This window comes from Salmo salar, chromosome ssa02 (assembly GCF_905237065.1).
Source record: "Salmo salar chromosome ssa02, Ssal_v3.1, whole genome shotgun sequence".
NCBI lineage: Eukaryota > Metazoa > Chordata > Actinopteri > Salmoniformes > Salmonidae > Salmo > Salmo salar.
In genome coordinates this window covers 87,467,283-87,486,326 of record NC_059443.1, presented here as the reverse complement: position 1 = coordinate 87,486,326, position 19,044 = coordinate 87,467,283, and the positions used below count along the sequence as shown (strand labels likewise).

The following is a 19,044-nucleotide window of genomic DNA, read 5'->3' as shown; positions in this document are numbered from 1 at the left end:
AACAGTGCGGTTTAAAAAAAATACAGAAAAGAAGAGATAAAACTCCTCTCCAACACGGAAAAACATGTCAAAATAAATTGTGATCCATGGTAACGCACTAGCAAAATGCAAAACAAATCTTTTTGACTGCCAACCCCAGAGACAATCAGCAACCAAGTTGTCCTTACCACAGACATGTCTGATTTCAAGAGGAAACTCCTGCAATATCCTTAGTAACTTTCCACCTCACTGCGGAGCTTCTCTCTCTTTTCAGGGTTCACTAGATAGGCATGTTGTTGGATCGGGGCCCAGTCCCCAATGTCATGCTCTAGTACATTTGGGTTGGCACATCTGAGAATGAACCCTGATATTCTAAAAGCAGGGCAACAATGTCAATATAATTGTACCCAAAAATTGTCAGTTGGTTACATAAATAATGATTACTAAATGTTACATGAAATATCAAAACCAAATGTACACCCCTTTGTTAATATGTATTGGCAATAATTAACTTAATGGTGAGGCATGGAATAATAAAACATCTTTTGTCAGGCTGGATGTTTGAAATATGAGGTGATTTGAGTCATGCTTCTTCAGTAGTGGAATAAAGACAATTAGCATTTGAATGTTGTAAAGAAATACTGGACTGATGTAGGATTGTTAATAAAATTGATTATAGACCAATTTATTATACTGCGTCCATGTGTATAGGCTGCAAGTACGTTGAAATTAAGTTGTTTTAAAGTCATTGAAAAAAACGACCCAAAACAACATTTTCAACTACAAAATAACGTATATTGGGCATAGTCTTATTTTCAACGTCTTGTATTTTTTAAACAAGCTCCATATAAACTGCACAAGCACCAGAAACGCTGTTGTTTTGACAAGTAGCAATAAATCACTGATATCGATTAGGGGGGAAATCAGGTTGTACATGCTGTTGAAACTAACACAACTAAAAAAACACATGGAAATGGGAGATATATTTTACCTCACTGGTTAGAGCACAACCTGCAGAAGACAGTCAGCTACATTTTGTGTCGCTAAACAAAGGAACACAACACTTATTTGTCATCACTCATCGATATCATGTGGAAATCAAATGCGCGAGAGGAGGTAGATGAGGTTGCACATCCTGTTAAAACTAACAGCTCAAAAACCACATGGAATCTGGGAGTAATGTGTACATCCCTGGTTAGAGGACAATTTGTAGAAAACAGCTAGCTACATATTGAAGTGTTGCATTTTGATTCAAGTGGGTCACCAACGTGGTAAGTGTAACAACTGTTTTTTTTGTTAGTCACTTTTTGTTAAATCACATAAATAGTACTCTTTCATTTCAGAGCCTGGATTTTCCCCCTGAGGCTATTATCCATATCATGTTGAAATCAATAAAACAGGAGACAAACGTTTAGGGTTCTACATTGTGACATGATTAAAATACTCCAACTACAATGTTAAAACATTCTACATTGATATCATGAAACAACTCCTTCATGTATGTATTTTCTGATGTTTGATCAGGTAACTTTTATCAGAGTATCTCTTCCCACATTGAACACAACTATAAGGTTTCTCTCCTGTGTGTCTCTGCTGGTGTATAGTCAGATAGCTAGATGTAGTAAAACTCTTCCCACATTGATCACAGCTATAAGGTTTCTCTCCTGTGTGTAGTTTATGGTGGGATCTCAGGGAGCTTGACTGAGTAAAACTCTTCCCACATTGATCACAGCTATAAGATTTCTCTCCTGTGTGTGTTTTCTGGTGCATCTTCAAAGTATGTGATGTTGAAAAGCTTTTTCCACAATCTGAACAGTGGTGAAATTTCTCTCCTGTGTGTCTCCGCTGGTGTATATTCAGATAGCTAGATGTAATAAAACTTTTCCCACATTGATTACAACTAAATGGTTTCTCTCCTGTGTGTTTTCTCTTGTGTACTGTCAGATTGCTAGAATTAATAAATCTCTTCCCACATTCATCACAGATAAAAGGTTTCTCTCCTGTGTGTAGTTTACAGTGAGATTTCAGGGAGCTTGACTGAGTAAAACTCTTCCCACATTGATCACAGCTATACGATTTCTCTCCTGTGTGTGTTTTCTGGTGCATCTTCAAAATCTGTGAAGTTGAGAACCTTTTTCCACAATCTGAACAGTGGAATGGTTTCTCTCCTGTGTGTACTCGCTGGTGCCTAGTCAGATGACTAGATGTAATAAAACTCTTCCCACATTGATCACAGCTATATGGTTTCTCTCCTGTGTGTGTTCTCTGGTGTACAGTCAGATCTCTAGATGTAATAAAACTCTTCCCACATTGATTACAACTAAAAGGTTTATCTCCTGTGTGTGTCCTCTGGTGTGATATCAGGTTGGTTGAATGAGTAAAACTCTTCCCACATTGATTACAGCTGTAAGACTTCTCTCCTGTGTGTACTCGCTGGTGTATTTTAAGGTCTGATGAATATTTGCAACGTTTCCCACAGTCTGAGCAGCAGTGAGTTCTCTTTCCTGTGGGTCTCTGCTGGTGTTTCTTGAGGTGTTCTGATGTGGAGAGACTCTTCTCTAACTCGTCAGCATCATGATGTTGTTGAGGCTCCCCAGAGGATCCACGATAGTCACATCTCTCTCCTGTGTGAACGACAATGTCAGATGGTTAAAGTGCGCACACAATTTTGGTTGCAGAATCACCTCCCTGCTAGTATATCTGCTAATGAGGAAACCAGTAGTTATGGATGAAGTATATCTGGTGTGGGTGTTAATGTAATGTAACAAGGGGCAGCTGATATGCTGAGCCACGAATGTAGACAATGAGTATATTGGCCGGATAGAGAGGTGGGGTCATGCAATACAATTGCCATCTCTGAGTAGGATGTCATGCCAAAGATTGCATTAGCTGAGAACATAGATAAGTTTGTGCCTTCTGAGGTACTTATGTCAGGAGGAAGCAGGAGGAAGGATGGTGGCAAATTGACCAACAATTGAACCATATGCAATGAATGTATAATTTGTTGTATAAGCTAGGGGGTTCTGCCACCATTGTAATCCAAACCGGAACAGATGTGGGTGTTATCAGGTGTAAACAAGCACGAAACTCGGGTTGGAGGATAATGGTGGCAGAAGGGCTAAGGGGAGTAATTGCATTAACATAGGGGATGTACCCATACGCTGTATGTGAATAAAAGCAGAGCCAATGCTCAGGGAAGTTAGATGTTCCGCGGACCACCTCGGCGTTGCTACTCTGTATTAAAGCCTATATTGAATTCACAAGTTCTTGTAAGAGTATTATATTTTTAAGACAAATTTCCACGACACTGGTAATGAGGAAACCACTAGTTATAGATGTAGTATATCTGGTAAAGAGGAAACCACTAGTTATGGATGTAGTATATCTGGTAATGAGGAAACCGCTAGTTATGGATGTAGTATATCTGGTAATGAGGAAACCGCTAGTTATGGATGTAGTATATCTGGTAATGAGGAAACCACTAGTTATGGATGTAGTATATCTGGTAATGAGGAAACCGCTAGTTATGGATGTAGTATATCTGGTAATGAGGAAACCGCTAGTTATGGATGTAGTATATCTGCTAATGAGGAAACCGCTAGTTATGGATGTAGTATATCTGCTAATGAGGAAACCGTTAGTTGTGGATGTAGTATATCTGCTAATGAGGAAACCACTAGTTGTGGATGTAGTAAATCTGGTAATGGGGAAACCACTAGTTACGGATGTAGTATATCTGCTAATGAGGAAACCACTAGTTACGGATGTAGTATATCTGGTAATGGGGAAACCACTAGTTACGGATGTAGTATATCTGCTAATGAGGAAACCACTAGTTACGGATGTAGTATATCTGGTAATGAGGAAACCACTAGTTACGGATGTAGTATATCTGGTAATGAGGAAACCACTAGTTATAGATGTAGTATATCTGGTAAAGAGGAAACCACTAGTTATGGATGTAGTATATCTGGTAATGAGGAAACCGCTAGTTATGGATGTAGTATATCTGGTAATGAGGAAACCGCTAGTTATGGATGTAGTATATCTGGTAATGAGGAAACCACTAGTTATGGATGTAGTATATCTGGTAATGAGGAAACCGCTAGTTATGGATGTAGTATATCTGCTAATGAGGAAACCGCTAGTTATGGATGTAGTATATCTGCTAATGAGGAAACCGCTAGTTGTGGATGTAGTATATCTGCTAATGAGGAAACCACTAGTTGTGGATGTAGTAAATCTGGTAATGGGGAAACCACTAGTTACGGATGTAGTATATCTGCTAATGAGGAAACCACTAGTTACGGATGTAGTATATCTGGTAATGGGGAAACCACTAGTTACGGATGTAGTATATCTGCTAATGAGGAAACCACTAGTTACGGATGTAGTATATCTGGAATGAGGAAACCACTAGTTACGGATGTAGTATATCTGGAATGAGGAAACCACTAGTTATGGATGTAGTATATCTGCATGGAGCAAAAATGGTGAGCAAAGATTTTAGTTTTTCACAATGTATTCTGAATATTACATCGCAAGATCAGGAGTGCTACTCACATTAAGCTCTGTGTCTATTTGCTAATTCACCACCGTGGGGAAAACTCAGGGAAGTTCTCATAGGCTGACAGCAAATATAGCCTCCATTTACAGGTTGCTTATGAGTGCATTTCACATTACTTTTGGATTATAATTGTAAGGCTCGTTTGAATGTCCAGGTTAATAAAATGTTTGTTTTATTGTTGCAAATCAACTGCTTTATACTTAAAAAACACTTCAACCAGTAGAATGCTCTTTGGCTAGCGTTGCCATCAGCCTGACAATGAGGGTTTGTACACTAAGTGTTTAACAAATGGGCCCATAACTTCACCAAACAATAATCATTTCATATTTCAGGTGAAACATGGAAACTAAAATGTCTTTGTCATGACATTTCATAACCTGATCACCAGATCATTTTGTGAATAATCCCACTAGGCTACTCTGTAATGTGTTGTCATTCTAAATGTCCTGAATAAAGGAAAATAGCTCTGTGTGTTGTACAATAGCCTATCCATCAAGGAACAGTTCTCTACACATTATGAGCTAAGTATCTCTGTGTGCAAACAGACTAATGAGACCCTACTGTAAATCAAGCAGACAATAACACCATGAACATCAATTTGTTAGGGATGTTGGATCCAACGTGGAGCACGGCATAACTGTCTTTACCAGAGTAATGAATGAAGAAGCACTTTGGTTGTTGTTGCATGTCGTGATGTTTGTCATGTGACTGTCATTCAGAAAATGATTTCCTGGATCAGCTGATGATAGTTGAACATGTGACTAACTAAACAGCTACAGTATTAAGTATTATGTGTAATTATTGAAGAACCACATTAATGACAGTATCCATTTGGGTGTTGTCAATAAAGTTAAGGTAACTCTAGGTTAGAACCATTGGATTTAGCAAACTCTGAAATGATTTAGGATTTCTGTGCCCATGAAAACTGTTTTCCCAGCGTAATATAAGGAGACACTAAATGTTACGTAGGTAGAGAGCATTTCAGAGATCTGAATACAAAAAACTGTCCTAACAGGACAATAACCAAAACCACGAGGCCAAATCTACACTGGAGGAGCTTACCAAGATGACATTGAATGTTCCTGAGTGACCTAGTTACAGTTGGGACTTAAATCGTCTTGAAAGTCTATGGCAAGACTAGAAAATGGCTTTCTAGCAATGATCAACAACCTACTTGACAGAACAGGAAGGATTTTAAAAAGAATAATAAATATTCACATGAAGATCAGTCTCCTATTGGATGACATCACGACTTCCCATCAAGCCAACTCCTTAAAGGCCTTACTATGACATCACTCACTCCTTCTAGGTTGCAGTTCTCTAAAAAAATAAAACTATTTTGCTCAAAACATTTATTTGTTTCCCTTCAGTGTGTTTATTCTTTACTGTATTTATATATCACTTTTCAACAGGAAAAGTTTTTATAAAATCACTGGAGGACGCCATGAACAATTCACACAGTACAAAAACATATTCAAGTGTAGAATGCCCTTTTAAAAATCACACATTAGTTCAACAACTGCAGAGTTTGTGTCCCTGATAGTAAGATAGTACTCACTGTATTTACTGGTGTTAATCAGATCAATGTCCCTGTTTTATAAGATAGTACTCACTGTATTTACTGGTGTTAATCAGATCAATGTCCCTGTTTTATTAGATAGTACTCACTGTATTTACTGGTGTTAAACAGATCAATGTCCCTGTTTTATTAGATAGTACTCACTGTATTTACTGGTGTTAATCAGTTCTCCAGTCTTCTCTTCTTCGTCCTCCTCTAATGTGACAGTAATCTCCCCCTCTTCATCCTTCATTCCAAAAACGTTTTCATCTTCTTTCACTTCATCCTCCACTCCAAAAACTGCATCTTCCTCCTTTTCTTTCACAGTAACATCCTCTTCCTCTTTCACTCTGAAGGCGTCTTTCTCTTCTTCTTTCACTGTAAGGTCTTTCTCTTCTTTCACTGTAACAGTCTCACCCTCTACTTGTTTTTGTATTGAAACAGCCTCCTCTTCCTCCTCCTCTTTCACGAGAGCTTCTTTCTCCGTCCAGCAGACCTCCGCTTCTTTAGCAGGAGGAGAGTAGCTTAGTGAACTCATGGTCGGGGATAATAGCTAGCTAGCATTAGCGACTAGACTAATTCTAACTTAACCAGCCAGCTGGCTGACTTACAACGTAAATATTAAATTCAATGGGCTAGCTAGTTGTTTCCACATAAGTATGTTTAAATCACAGTGGCAAATGAACCACGAAATTGTCTAAAGATCTTGAATGTTCCGACTTTGTCGACTAGCGAGGTACCGAGGTGGCTGCAGTTGTTGAAGAAGTGTTTCGTCCACTAGATTATACGTCACACTAGAAACATCGCCTGAAAGACACATATCGCCATCTGCTGTCTGGAGGGAGGAAACGCAGTTGAGGAGGGAAAACTTTTTTTCTTCTTCATTGAATTATAATATTATAAAGCAGTTTAGGGAAACGTGTTTTTCCTCTCCATTAAACAAGAATATTATATCAACACGTCCAAAGAGCAACAAGTGTTGTTTGATTAGTTCAGATTTTTTTTGAGAATTTAAAACATACTCTACATCTACTCCACATCTGTATTTATGATTCAGTCAAATAACTAGATATCAAAATAAGCACCTAGTTATTGATACCCTTGATAAAGATGAGCAAAAATTACTGTATAAAATAAATAAATAAACTACCCACTACCAGGATATTTTAGCCCAAAACCTGGTTACCTCTCTGCTAGGAGGCTGAAACTTGGCCATAAGTGGATCTTCCAGCAAGACACATTAACATCCACATAGAAAAGGTTAATTGGGAACAAAAATCAACATTTTCAATGGCCATCTCAGTCTTCGGACTTGAACTCCATTGAAAACCTGTGGTTTGAATTGAACAGGGCAGTCCAGAAGAACAGACAAAATAAATCAAGGACCTGGAGAGATTATGTATGGAGGAATGGTCTAAGGTCCCACCCAATGTGTTCTCTAATCTCATAAAACATTTGGGTGTCGTTATCCTCCCAAGGTGAGGGTGCTGGAGTATTGAAAACATGGTTGGCAATAATTCAGACCCCTACATTTTGAGAATTACATGTTAAACTAAATATTTTTCTCTGAGCAATTGTATTAGTATAAAATGATATAATTTCCCTTTATTTTGGTGTAACAATACATCATGTCGATGTATATAATTAACAGACTAGGTCTATACTGCTCCTACATGGTGTAACAATACATCATGTCGATGTATATAATTAACAGACTAGGTCTATACTGCTCCTACATGGTGTAACAATGCATCATGTATATAATTAACAGACTAGGTCTATACTGCTCCTACATGGTGTAACAATACATCATGTAGATGTATATAATGAACAGACTAGGTCTATACTGCTCCAACATGGTGTACCAATACATCATGTAGATGTATATAGTGAACAGACTAGGTTCTATCCTATTCCACTGTATCTTAGTCTATGTATTACTCATCTCATATGTATATACTGTATTCTATCCTATTCTACTGTGTCTTAGTCTATGTATTACTCATCTCATATGTATATACTGTATTCTATCCTATTCCACTGTATCTTAGTCTATGCATTACTCATCTCATATGTATATACTGTATTCTATCCTATTCCACTGTATCTTAGTCTATGCATTACTCATCTCATATGTATATACTGTATTCTATCCTATTCTACTGTATCTTAGTCTATGCAGCTCTGACATTGCTTGCCTAAATGTGTATATATTCTTAATTCCATTCCTTTAGATTTTGTGTATTGTTAGATATTACTTGTTAGATATTACTGGACTGTTGGCGCTAGAAACACAAGCATTTCGCGACACCCGCAATAACATCTGCTAAACATGTGTACGTGACAAATATAATGTGATTTGATGTATAGAGGTCTGGTGTTGGAGATCATTCCACACTCTGTGTTCTACTACCCAGGTCTGGTGTTGGAGATCATTCTACACTCTGTGTTCTACTACCCAGGTCTGGTGTTGGAGATCATTCCACACTCTGTGTTCTATTACCCAGGTCTGGTGTTGGAGATCATTCTACACTCTGTGTTCTACTACCCAGGTCTGGTGGTGGAGATCATTCCACACTCTGTGGATCTCCTGCATGTATTTTCTGATGTTTAATCAGACCACATGAATGAGAGTTTCTCTTGTCACATTGATCACAGCTATAAGGCTTCTCTCCTGTGTGGCTAAGTTCAAGTTGGGTACTGAGGTACCGTAACCTCTTAGCTGAAAGCCGAAGCCCGGAGGGCGGTAAACATTTTTTTTGGGGGGGTAACGATTCTCAGCCGTTTTTTTCTTTTCTTTTCAGTTTTCCCTTTTTTTGGAAGAGAGCGGGAGTGGAGATGGTGCAAAATTCTTCAAATAGGTCGGTCCCTTGGATCGGGCTGGCGAATACGGTTCGCTTTGCGTGGAAGGACAAGGAGATGGAGCCATTTGGACGTGAAACTTTTGGAAGGACTATCTTGATGTGGATCCTTAAACTGACGGGGAAGGATGTGTTTTGCCTCCAAGGTTACCCGTTGGAGGGAACTTATGTGGCTTTACACACAGAAGAAAAACTCGACGAGATCCTGAAAAAGGTGAGAGAAGTGGGAGGTGCGAAGCCGATGTGTCACTACGAGGTAACAAGCTTGGCAAAAAAACAGCAAAAACAATTTCAGGATTGTAACTGTGAACATTTATAACCTGTACGTCAAGGACGAGGAGGTGAGGGCCTTTCTGGGGAGATACATGGATGACATCTCAACAAGGCACCTCAAGGACTCCCTGGGTTTTTGGAATGGGAGGAGAGACTTCCAGGCCCTCCTCAGGGAGGACCCAAAGGGAATGGGCGGCTACCTCCATCCTCCAGCTCTGTTCTCCCTGGGGGCTGACAGGGGGACATTGTTTTATGCACGTCAGCCCCCGTTTTGCAGGCATTGTATGGCCTACGGTCACATCCTAGCCTCGTGCAGCACAAGAAAGTGCAGATTTTGTGGATCTGGGGAGCACAAGGCGAAGGACTGTGCGACGGTTAGTAGTTGGGTGATGGTTGTTTTTGATTTTATCTTTTTCATGGAGCCTACTATAACTTTTGTTAGTTTAAATATAAGCGTTTAAGGAATTTTGTTAAGAGGAGGGCGGTTTTTAGTTATTTAGAAGGTGTGGGTTTTGACTGTTGTTTTTTAAAGGAGGTTCACCTGAGGGATGGAGGGGATGTTAATAGATTTAGGAGGGAGTGGGACAAGGGGAGTCAGTTTGGGGTATAGGGTGGTTGCACTCATCGGGGGTAGGGATATTGTGTGGGCACAGGGAGGTAAAGGTTGAGGGTTCATTTGTGGTATTGCAGGGGAGGGTTTTGGGGGTGGATGTCACCTTAAGGGATTGCAGATATAGATTAGTGGGGGTGTACGGGCCACAGGTGGCGGCAGACAGGAAGGAGGTGGTGGACTGTCTGGCGCCCCTGTGCGCCACAAATAGGCAAGTGGTGATAGGGGGGGATTTTAATATAGATTTAGGGGTAGGGGGGGATAGCAGTGCAGGCGCCATCACCGGGCTAATGGCTTCCATGGTCTGGTTGATGGAGGTCTGCACACTACTCCTACAATGGCTGATTCCACTTGGTGCAACTCCCGGGGGGTTGATGGAGGCCTGCACACTACTCCTACAATGGCTGGTTTCACTTGGTGCAACTCCCGGGGGGTTGCGCGGAGGCTTGACTATATGTTCTGTCTAGGTCCTTGGGTCAGTTGTCTAGGCAGCTGTTGCCTGTTTTCTTTTCAGATCACGATGGGGTTCTCCTGCAGGTGAGGTCACCAGTCTGCCTCTTCGGTAGGGGGTACTGGAAATTAGATCCATGGTCCATGTGTGAGGGGGTGTTAGAGTGGTGGGATTTAGTTAAGGTAAGGTATGGACAACAAGCTCAAGGACCTGAATTGGTTGAGCCTCCACAAGTGCTTGCCGGTACGTCATCATGTACTGGCATAGCTTGGCGTGATCCCCCACCTGTCCAAGACCATCTTGTGGTAGGGAGGAGACAGTGCACCTTTTGGGACTGTGCCTTTGCCGGAGTAGTATGGGCACGGCTGTTGTTAGGTAGGGTGAAAGGGAATTTTGTTTTAACTTGGGCTAGGGTAGAGAGAGGTGTAGGGAGAGCGAGGGGGACGGTCAAGGACAGGTTTCTGCTCTGGCTTCTCATAAGCCTCTTTAAACGGGGGCTGTGGGAAGCCAGGCAGGACATGGTAAAGACAGGGAGAGAATGGGGGATGGAGGGGATAGTGAGGAGGGTGGAAGGAAAATTAGGGGGAGGATGAAGAGGGAGGAGAGGAAGTGGGGGCAGCATGCTGCCTGGCAGAGGTGGAAGGGAGGTTTAGGGCTGGGGGTAATTTAGATGATTTAAGGGGATAGATTAGTGATGGGGAGATAGGGGAAGGTTGGGCTTTAGAGATGTAGTTTGTAGGCATGAAGATAAAGGCATAGTACAGAGTAACTAGCGAGGTTAGCTAGCCAGCTACATTCTCTAACATAGTCAACGCGCCCACTGCTAGATAGCTAACCCTACCAGCTAGCTGTATCATTTTTAGTCAATAAGATGTTTGCAATGTTAGCTTAACTTTCTGAACATTCGAGATGTGTAGTCCACTTGTGTAGCTAGCAGGATTGACTTTGTGTTAGCTAGCCAACGTTTAATTACTTCTGCGTTATGAACTAGACACGGACACGAATGATCCATTGGTAGCTTGTTGTTACCAAGTATTGGTGCTAACCGTGTTACAGGATGCTAGCATGCTAGTTAGCTACGGCGTCATAGGACACGGTGCACTAGGTGGGTTTTCACGGAAGAATACTGTACCAAGTTATCTAGCGGAATAAACTAAGTTTGAGCCTATTCCTGGAAACATTGAACCACTGTAGTTTACATCAACTTTAATTTCTAGTGGTAGCTAAAAAAGTTATATTTTAGCGTTTTAGTGTTTCAGTGAATTGTTAGTGAGGGAGGCCCTGCTCTCTCGCTTCCCCAGTTGTTTAGTTAATTTTTCATGGCAATCTCCTTTGCATTAGCGTAGCCTCTCCTGTAGCCTATCAACTATGTGTCGGTCTATCCCTGTTCTCTCCTCTGCACAGGCCATACAAACGTTTCACATCGCGTGGCCGCTGCCACTCTAACCTGGTGGTCCCAGCGGGCACAACCCACATGGAGTTCCAGGTCTCCGGCAGCCTCTGGAACTGCCGGTCTGCGGCCAACAAGGCAGAGTTCATCTCAGCCTATGCTACACTCCAGTCCCTCGACTTCTTGGCGCTGACGGAAACATGGATTACCACAGAAAACACTGCTACTCCTACTGCTCTCTACTCGTCTGACCACGTGTTCTCGCATACCCCGAGAGCATCTGGTCAGCGGGGTGGTGGCACTGGAATCCTCATCTCTCCCAAGTGGACATTCTCTCTTTCTCCCCTGACACATCTGTCTATCTCCTCCTTTGAATTCCATGCTGTCACAATCACTAGCCCATTCAAGCTTAACATCCTTACCATTTATCGCCCTCCAGGTTCCCTTGGAGAGTTCATCAATGAGCTTGACGCCTTGATAAGTTCCTTTCCTGAGGATGGCTCACCCCTCACAGTTCTGGGTGACTTTAACCTCCCAACGTCTACCTTTGACTCATTTCTCTCTGCCTCCTTCTTTCCACTCCTCTCCTCTTTTGACCTCACCCTCCCCCCTACTCACAAGGCAGGCAATACGCTTGACCTCATATTCACTAGATGCTGTTCTTCTACTAATCTCGCTGCAACTCCCCTCCAAGTCTCCGATCACTACCTTGTATCCTTTTCCCTCTCGCTCTCCTCCAACACTACTCACTCTGCCCCTACTCAGATGGTATTGCGCCGTCGCAACCTTCGCTCTCTCTCTCCTGCTACTCTCTCCTCTTCCATCCTATCAGCTCTTCCCTCTGCTCAAGCCTTCTCCAACCAATCTCCTGATTCTGCCTCCTCAACTCTCCTCTCCTCCCTTTCTGCATCCTTTGACCCTCTATGTCTCTTATCCTCCCGACCGGCTCGGTCCTCCCCTCCTGCTCCGTGGCTTGACAACTCATTGCGAGCCCACAGAACATGGCTCCGGGCAGCCGAGCGGAAATGGAGGAAAACTAGCCTCCCTGCGGACCTGGCATCTTTTCACTCCCTCCTCTCCACATTTTCCTCCTCTGTTTCTGCTGCTAAAGCCACTTTCTACCACTAACTTCCAAGCATCTGCCTCTAACCCTAGGAAGCTCTTTGCCACCTTCTCCTCCCTCCTGAATCCTCCTCCCCCCTCCTCCCTCTCTGCGGATGACTTCGTCAACCATTTTGAAAAGAAGGTCGACGACATCCGATCCTTGTTAAGTCAAACGACACCGCTGGTCCTGCTCACATTGCCCTACCCTATGCTTTGACCTCTTTCTCCCCTCTCTCTCCAGATGAAATCTTGCGTCTTGTGACGGCTGGCCGCCATACAACATGCCCACTTGACCCTATCCCCTCCTCTCTTCTCCAGACCATTTCCGGAGACCTTCTCCCTTACCTCACCTCGCTCATCAACTCATCCTTCACCGCTGGCTACGTCCCTTCCGTCTTCAAGAGAGCGAGAGTTGCACCCCTTCTCAGTATCCCTTCTTTCTTTTCTCTCCAAAACTCTTGAACGTGCCGTCCTTGGCCAGCTCTCCTGCTATCTCTCTCAGAATGACCTTCTCGATCCAAATCAGTCAGGTTTCAAGGCTGGTCATTCAACTGAGACTGCTCTTCTCTGTGTCACGGAGGCTCTCCGCTCTGCTAAAGCTAAATCTCTCTCCTCTGCTCTCATCCTTCTAGACCTATCTGCTGCCTTTGATACTGTGAACCATCAGATCCTCCTCTCCACCCTCTCCGAGTTGGGTATCTCCGGCGCGGCTCACTCTTGGATTGCGTCCTACCTGACAGGTCGCTCCTACCAGGTGGCGTGGCGAGAAACTGTCTCCGCACCACGTGTTCTCACCACTGGTGTCCCCCAGGGCTCAGTTCTAGGCCCTCTCCTATTCTCGCTATACACCAAGTCACTTGGCTCTGTCATATCCTCACATGGTCTCTCCTATCATTGCTACGCAGACGACACAATTAATCTTCTCCTTTCCCTCTTCTGATAACCAGGTGGCGAATCGCATCTCTGCATGTCTGGCAGACATATCAGTGTGGATGACGGATCACCACCTCAAGCTGAACCTCGGCAAGACGGAGCTGCTCTTCCTCCCGGGGAAGGACTGCCCTTTCCATGATCTCGCCATCAAGGTGAACAACTCCATTGTGTCCTCCTCCTAGAGTGCTAAGAGCCTCGGCGTGACCCTGGACAACACCCTGTCGTTCTCCGCTAACATCAAGGCGGTGACCCGATCCTGTAGGTTCATGCTATACAACATTCGCAGAGTACGACCCTGCCTTACACAGGAAGCGGCGCAGGTCCTAATCCAGGCACTTGTCATCTCCCGTCTGGATTACTGCAACTCCCTGTTGGCGGGGCTCCCTGCCTGTGCCATTAAACCCCTCATCCAGAACGCCGCAGCCAACAACAAACACATGGGTACAAAACCTGTAGTGCACCAGTAACACATAGCACAAGAACTTACAATAAACATGTCACGTTCTGACCAGTAAAGGGGTTATTTGTTATTGTAGTTTGGTCAGGACGTGGCAGGGTATTTGTTTTATGTGGTTCTGTAGAGGGGTGTGTTTGTGTGTTTATGTAGAGAGTGTTTGGTTAGTGTTTTCCGGGGGTTTTGGGCTATGTTCTATGTTAGTATATTTCTATGTTCTAGTCTAGTCTTTTTAGTTCTATGTTTAGTTTATTAATTTGGCCTTCAATTGGAGGCAGCTGTTCCTCGTTGCCTCTGATTGAAGGTCCTATATAGAGGGGTGTGTTTTGTTTGGGTTTTGTGGGAAGTTGTGATTGCATAGCTCTGTTGAGCATGTAATCCTGTTCGTGCGATCGGTTTCTTGTCTTGTTTTTTGTTACGTGTTCAATAAAGTTAAGATGAGCACTCAACCCGCTGCATTTTGGTCCACTACCTACGACGACCGTTACAAAACAATTCCCGACAAGGACATGGGGGGGAAACAGAGGGAAAACATACAACATGTAATTAGGGAATTGAAACCAGGTGAGTGTGAAAACAAGACAAAACAAATGGAACACGAAAAATGGATCGGCGATGGCTAGAAGACCGGTGACGTCGACCGCTGAACACCACCCGAACAAGGAGAAGAATCGACTTCGGCAGAAGTTGTGACAGGAATGACAACAACATTGCTGCTTGTTAAAGAAGAGATGGAGAGGGAGAGAGAGAGATAACCATATACATTGCACGAGGACCGTAAGAAATCCTGAATATATTCAAATGCCTGGGCTCGCAGGGGATGTGTTAATTCATAACCCATCATTTATACCTGTTAATTCATAACCCATCATTTATACCTGTTAATTCATAACCCATCATTTATACCTGTTAATTCATAACCCATCAGTTATACCTGTTAATTCATAACCCATCATTTATACCTTTGGCTTGAAAGGGACGGTTCAGGCAGGCTGGCACGCTCCCTGACCTTACTTGGCAGGAACTAATGGGGATCCATAATAAACGCCAGGAAGAGTAGCTGCTGCCTTGGCTGGAACTAATGGGGTTCCATAATAAACCCCAGGAAGAGTAGCTGCTGCCTTGGCAGGAACTAATGGGGATCCATAATAAACCCCAGGAAGAGTAGCTGCTGCCTTGGCAGGAACTAATGGGGATCATAATAAACCACAGGAAGAGTAGCTGCTACCTTGGCAGGAACTAATGGGGATCCATAATAAACCCCAGCAAGAGTAGCTGCTGCCTTGGCAGGAACTAATGGAGATCCATAATAAACCCCAGGAAGAGTAGCTGCTGCCTAGGCAGGAACTAATGGGGATCATAATAAACCACAGGAAGAGTAGCTGCTACCTTGGCAGGAACTAATAGGGATCCATAATAAACCCCAGCAAGAGTAGCTGCTGCCTTGGCAGGAACTAATGGGGATCCATAATAAACCCCAGGAAGAGTAGCTGCTGCCTAGGCAGGAACTAATGGGGATCCATAATAAATACAAATACTTTTAGCAATATATTTGTCTCTCTTTATTCACTGATTCGAAAATGCTAATTAGCATCAAAGTTGATGACATGCAAGACTACAAATAATAATAATAACAAACTTCTTCCATTAATTATGATGGAGGTCACTAAGACTACAAATCCCTACAGCTCCACAGATTCAGACTACAAATGAAAATAATAATACATTTCTTCCATTAAGTATGATGGAGGCCACTGTGTTCTTAGGGACCTTCAATGCAGCAGAAATGTTTTGGTTCCCTTCCCCAGATCTGTGCCTCGACACAATCCTGTCTCAGAGCTCTACGGTCAATTCCTTTGACCTCGTGGCTTGGTTACCTGTGGGACTTTATATAGACAGGTGTGTGCCTTTCCAAATCATGTCCAATCAATTGATTTTACCAATCACTCCAATCAAGTTGTAGAAACATCTCAAGGATGATCAATGGAATCAGGATGCATCTGAGCTCAATTTTTGAGTCTAATAACAAAGGGTCTGAATACTTAAGTTAATAAATGTGCAACAATGTAAAAAAAAAAAAAAAAACGTTTTTGGTTTGTCATTATAGGGTATTGTGATGTCATTATGAGGTATTGTGTGTAGATTGATGTGGGAAAAAATCTTCCATTTTAGAATAAGGCTGCAATGTAACAAAATGTGGAAAAAGTGAAGGGGTCTGAATACATGACGAATGCACTGTATACCCCTGGTAGACTTTCTACCGCTGGCAGAGTTTTCTACCATTGGCAGTTTTGTACAAAGTCATGTGATACGTGGTATAGAAAAGTCCAATCTTAGGAGAGTACATGGGAGGCACTATACTGTGTCTGCAGGTGTCTATCTGGTCAAAACCACTGATACAGGTGCCCCTCCACCCTCTGGTGGGATGGATCATGTCTACAGAGAAACCTAGATTCAAATACTTAGATTTGTGTGTATTGGGTATATGTTGTGAAATTGTTAGATATTACTGCACTGTCGGAGCTAGAAACACAAGCATTTCACTACACTCGCAATAACATCTGCTAAACACGTGTACGTGACCAATAAAATGTGATTTGATTTTGATTTGAAATAGACGTCCTATTTATCAAAGATGCTTTTGGCTGGGGTCAAAATGACTCCAAAGGATTTGAATTTGTTAAAAGTCCATATTGATACAGAAACACTAAACAATGATTTAGATTTATTAAGAACAAGTTGATTGACAAGGTCATGAAAAATTTGAAGAATTGAATAAACCACATTTTGGCTATGATAAAAGATATGCCTCTGGGGTCAAAATGATCCATGTCAGAAGTATGGTTCAATGCAAATATGTAGTGGGTGTAAAGTTTGTTTTAAATTCTCACTCATTAAAAACGAATCCATCAACACATGCTTCTCTTTGAACGACTTAATATAATATTAACCTTTTATGAAATAAATGAAAAATAAACGTTTGGTTCCTCAACTGCGTTGCCCCCTCCAGTCAGCAGATGGCGATGTGCGTCTTTTAGGTTCAGGCGATGCTGCCAGTGTGACGTAGAATCTAGTGGACGGAACGCTCCTTCAACAACAACAGCTAGTCAGACACCTCGGTAGCTTTTTAGCAAACATAGCTACAACATTCACGCTCTTTACACTGTTTTGGTGTATATAAGTCGCTGTGTATTAAGCACACTTCTGTCGTATGTACTTGTTGGTCCATTTAATTATATATTTACGTTGTTTGTCAGCTAGTGACTTCCTCTCCTGGGTGCCCGTACCTCGGCTAAGTCAGTTGCGGGACAGGGAGATGGATTGGGTCTTTGGTCGGATCAAACGTCTTGTCTGCCTGAGTGTGATGTGTACGATGTCTGCCCACGCTCAACCTAGCTTTGGGGCTGGGCGGTATACCGTATTTTACTATATACCAGTATTGATGCACGGACCGGTTTGGGTTTTTACTTTACCTTCTATAAGGGTATTTCAATGTTTGGTTTGTTAAATGTGATGTACCCCAAAACATTTTTTTTTCAGGAATCTGGGAGGGGGGAACCTCTTCATTCAGTATTCTGGAGATCTAGAAATCTATTTGCCGCCTTCACAATGTCAGGCTTCTTCAGATTTTTTATTAGTTTAACTAGTGCAATTTATCTCTTGCTCTATAAACACAACAAAGTCCACCTTCTTCGCTATTAGTGTGTTGGGATCCTTCTCCTGCATGGCTTCACTGCAGACTGTGGGACATCCACTACCTTCTCTCTACTCACTCCTTCAGCTATTTTCACTGCCTGCACATAGGACACCTGCTGGATGGGCCTGATCCTAGCTACTGTGACATCCTTCATCCGTACAGGGCACTCCAGGAACTTGGGAACGTGATTCCCATCACAATTACAACAACATGCTTCATCTGACTCTTCAACTACGACATATTTATTCCTTAGACAAACACTTGCCACGTATCCAAACTTTTACAATTGTAACACCGCAGCGGCTTCTGTACATAGGGTCTCACCGCATATCTCACATACCCAGGTTATACATAATGGAAGAACCAGTTCACCAAACGACAGTAAAACCTTCCGTCTATCATTCAATTTAATGGACGTGCGTCTACCTGGAATGTTATCCCTAAACCACCCAGCCTCTATGTCCAACGCAACACCAGAGATGACACTTTTAACCGGTGCCCTACTCTGAAAGTCATAGCCTTCCACATCGTACGTCCACATCTTGTTGAGTCACAGAGCTTTCTCCTTTTGTGCTGTTGACACACGAAATCAGCATCAAACCGCTCCTGGTCACGCAAACCGATTCCACTTTACCCAATTCATCCTTCACCATCTTTGAGACAGTTAACGGGTCACTTTACCCAATTCATCCTTCACCATCTTTGAGACCGCTAACAGCTCACCATAAAAAACATCCTTGCTGATGATTCCCACTCCAACCATAAACTGCTGTTCATTACCAACTTTAGCCCTTTTCACGCCACTGTTCTTTACCATCGTCCACTCAGTCTCAACAACTGTACAGAGTCAATGTTCTTTACCATCGTCCACTCAGTCTCAACAACTGTACAGAGTCACTGTTCTTCACCATCGTCCACTCAGTCTCAACAACTGTACAGAGTCAATGTTCTTTACCATCGTCCACTCAGTCTCAACAACTGTACAGAGTCAATGTTCTTTACCATCGTCCACTCAGTCTCAACAACTGTACAGAGTCACTGTTCTTCACCATCGTCCACTCAGTCTCAACAACTGTACTCGTGCCAAGAGAATCCCACAATGCTGCCGTACAAACCTACACGTACGCTACGGTCACAAGACGCAGGCCTCCTAATTGTCCCTAGAAT

The 19,044-nt window shown here is 42.7% G+C and overlaps 2 protein-coding genes across 2 annotated transcripts in view; one reads left to right on the top strand and one right to left on the bottom strand.

Annotated features, from left to right (window-relative positions):
* LOC106606985 (zinc finger protein 850-like) overlaps window positions 1-19,044 on the top strand; it is an 898,172-nt gene that overhangs the window by 795,904 nt on the left and 83,224 nt on the right. The window lies entirely within an intron of this gene.
* On the bottom strand, window positions 1,492-9,484 carry LOC123723860 (gastrula zinc finger protein XlCGF17.1-like; the record flags this gene model as incomplete). Its single annotated transcript, XM_045712682.1, has 2 exons — window positions 9,439-9,484; window positions 1,492-2,603 (listed from the first exon to the last, which is right to left on the bottom strand). Coding segments are annotated over exons 1-2 (1,158 nt in total), but the record flags the coding sequence as incomplete, so codon positions are not given.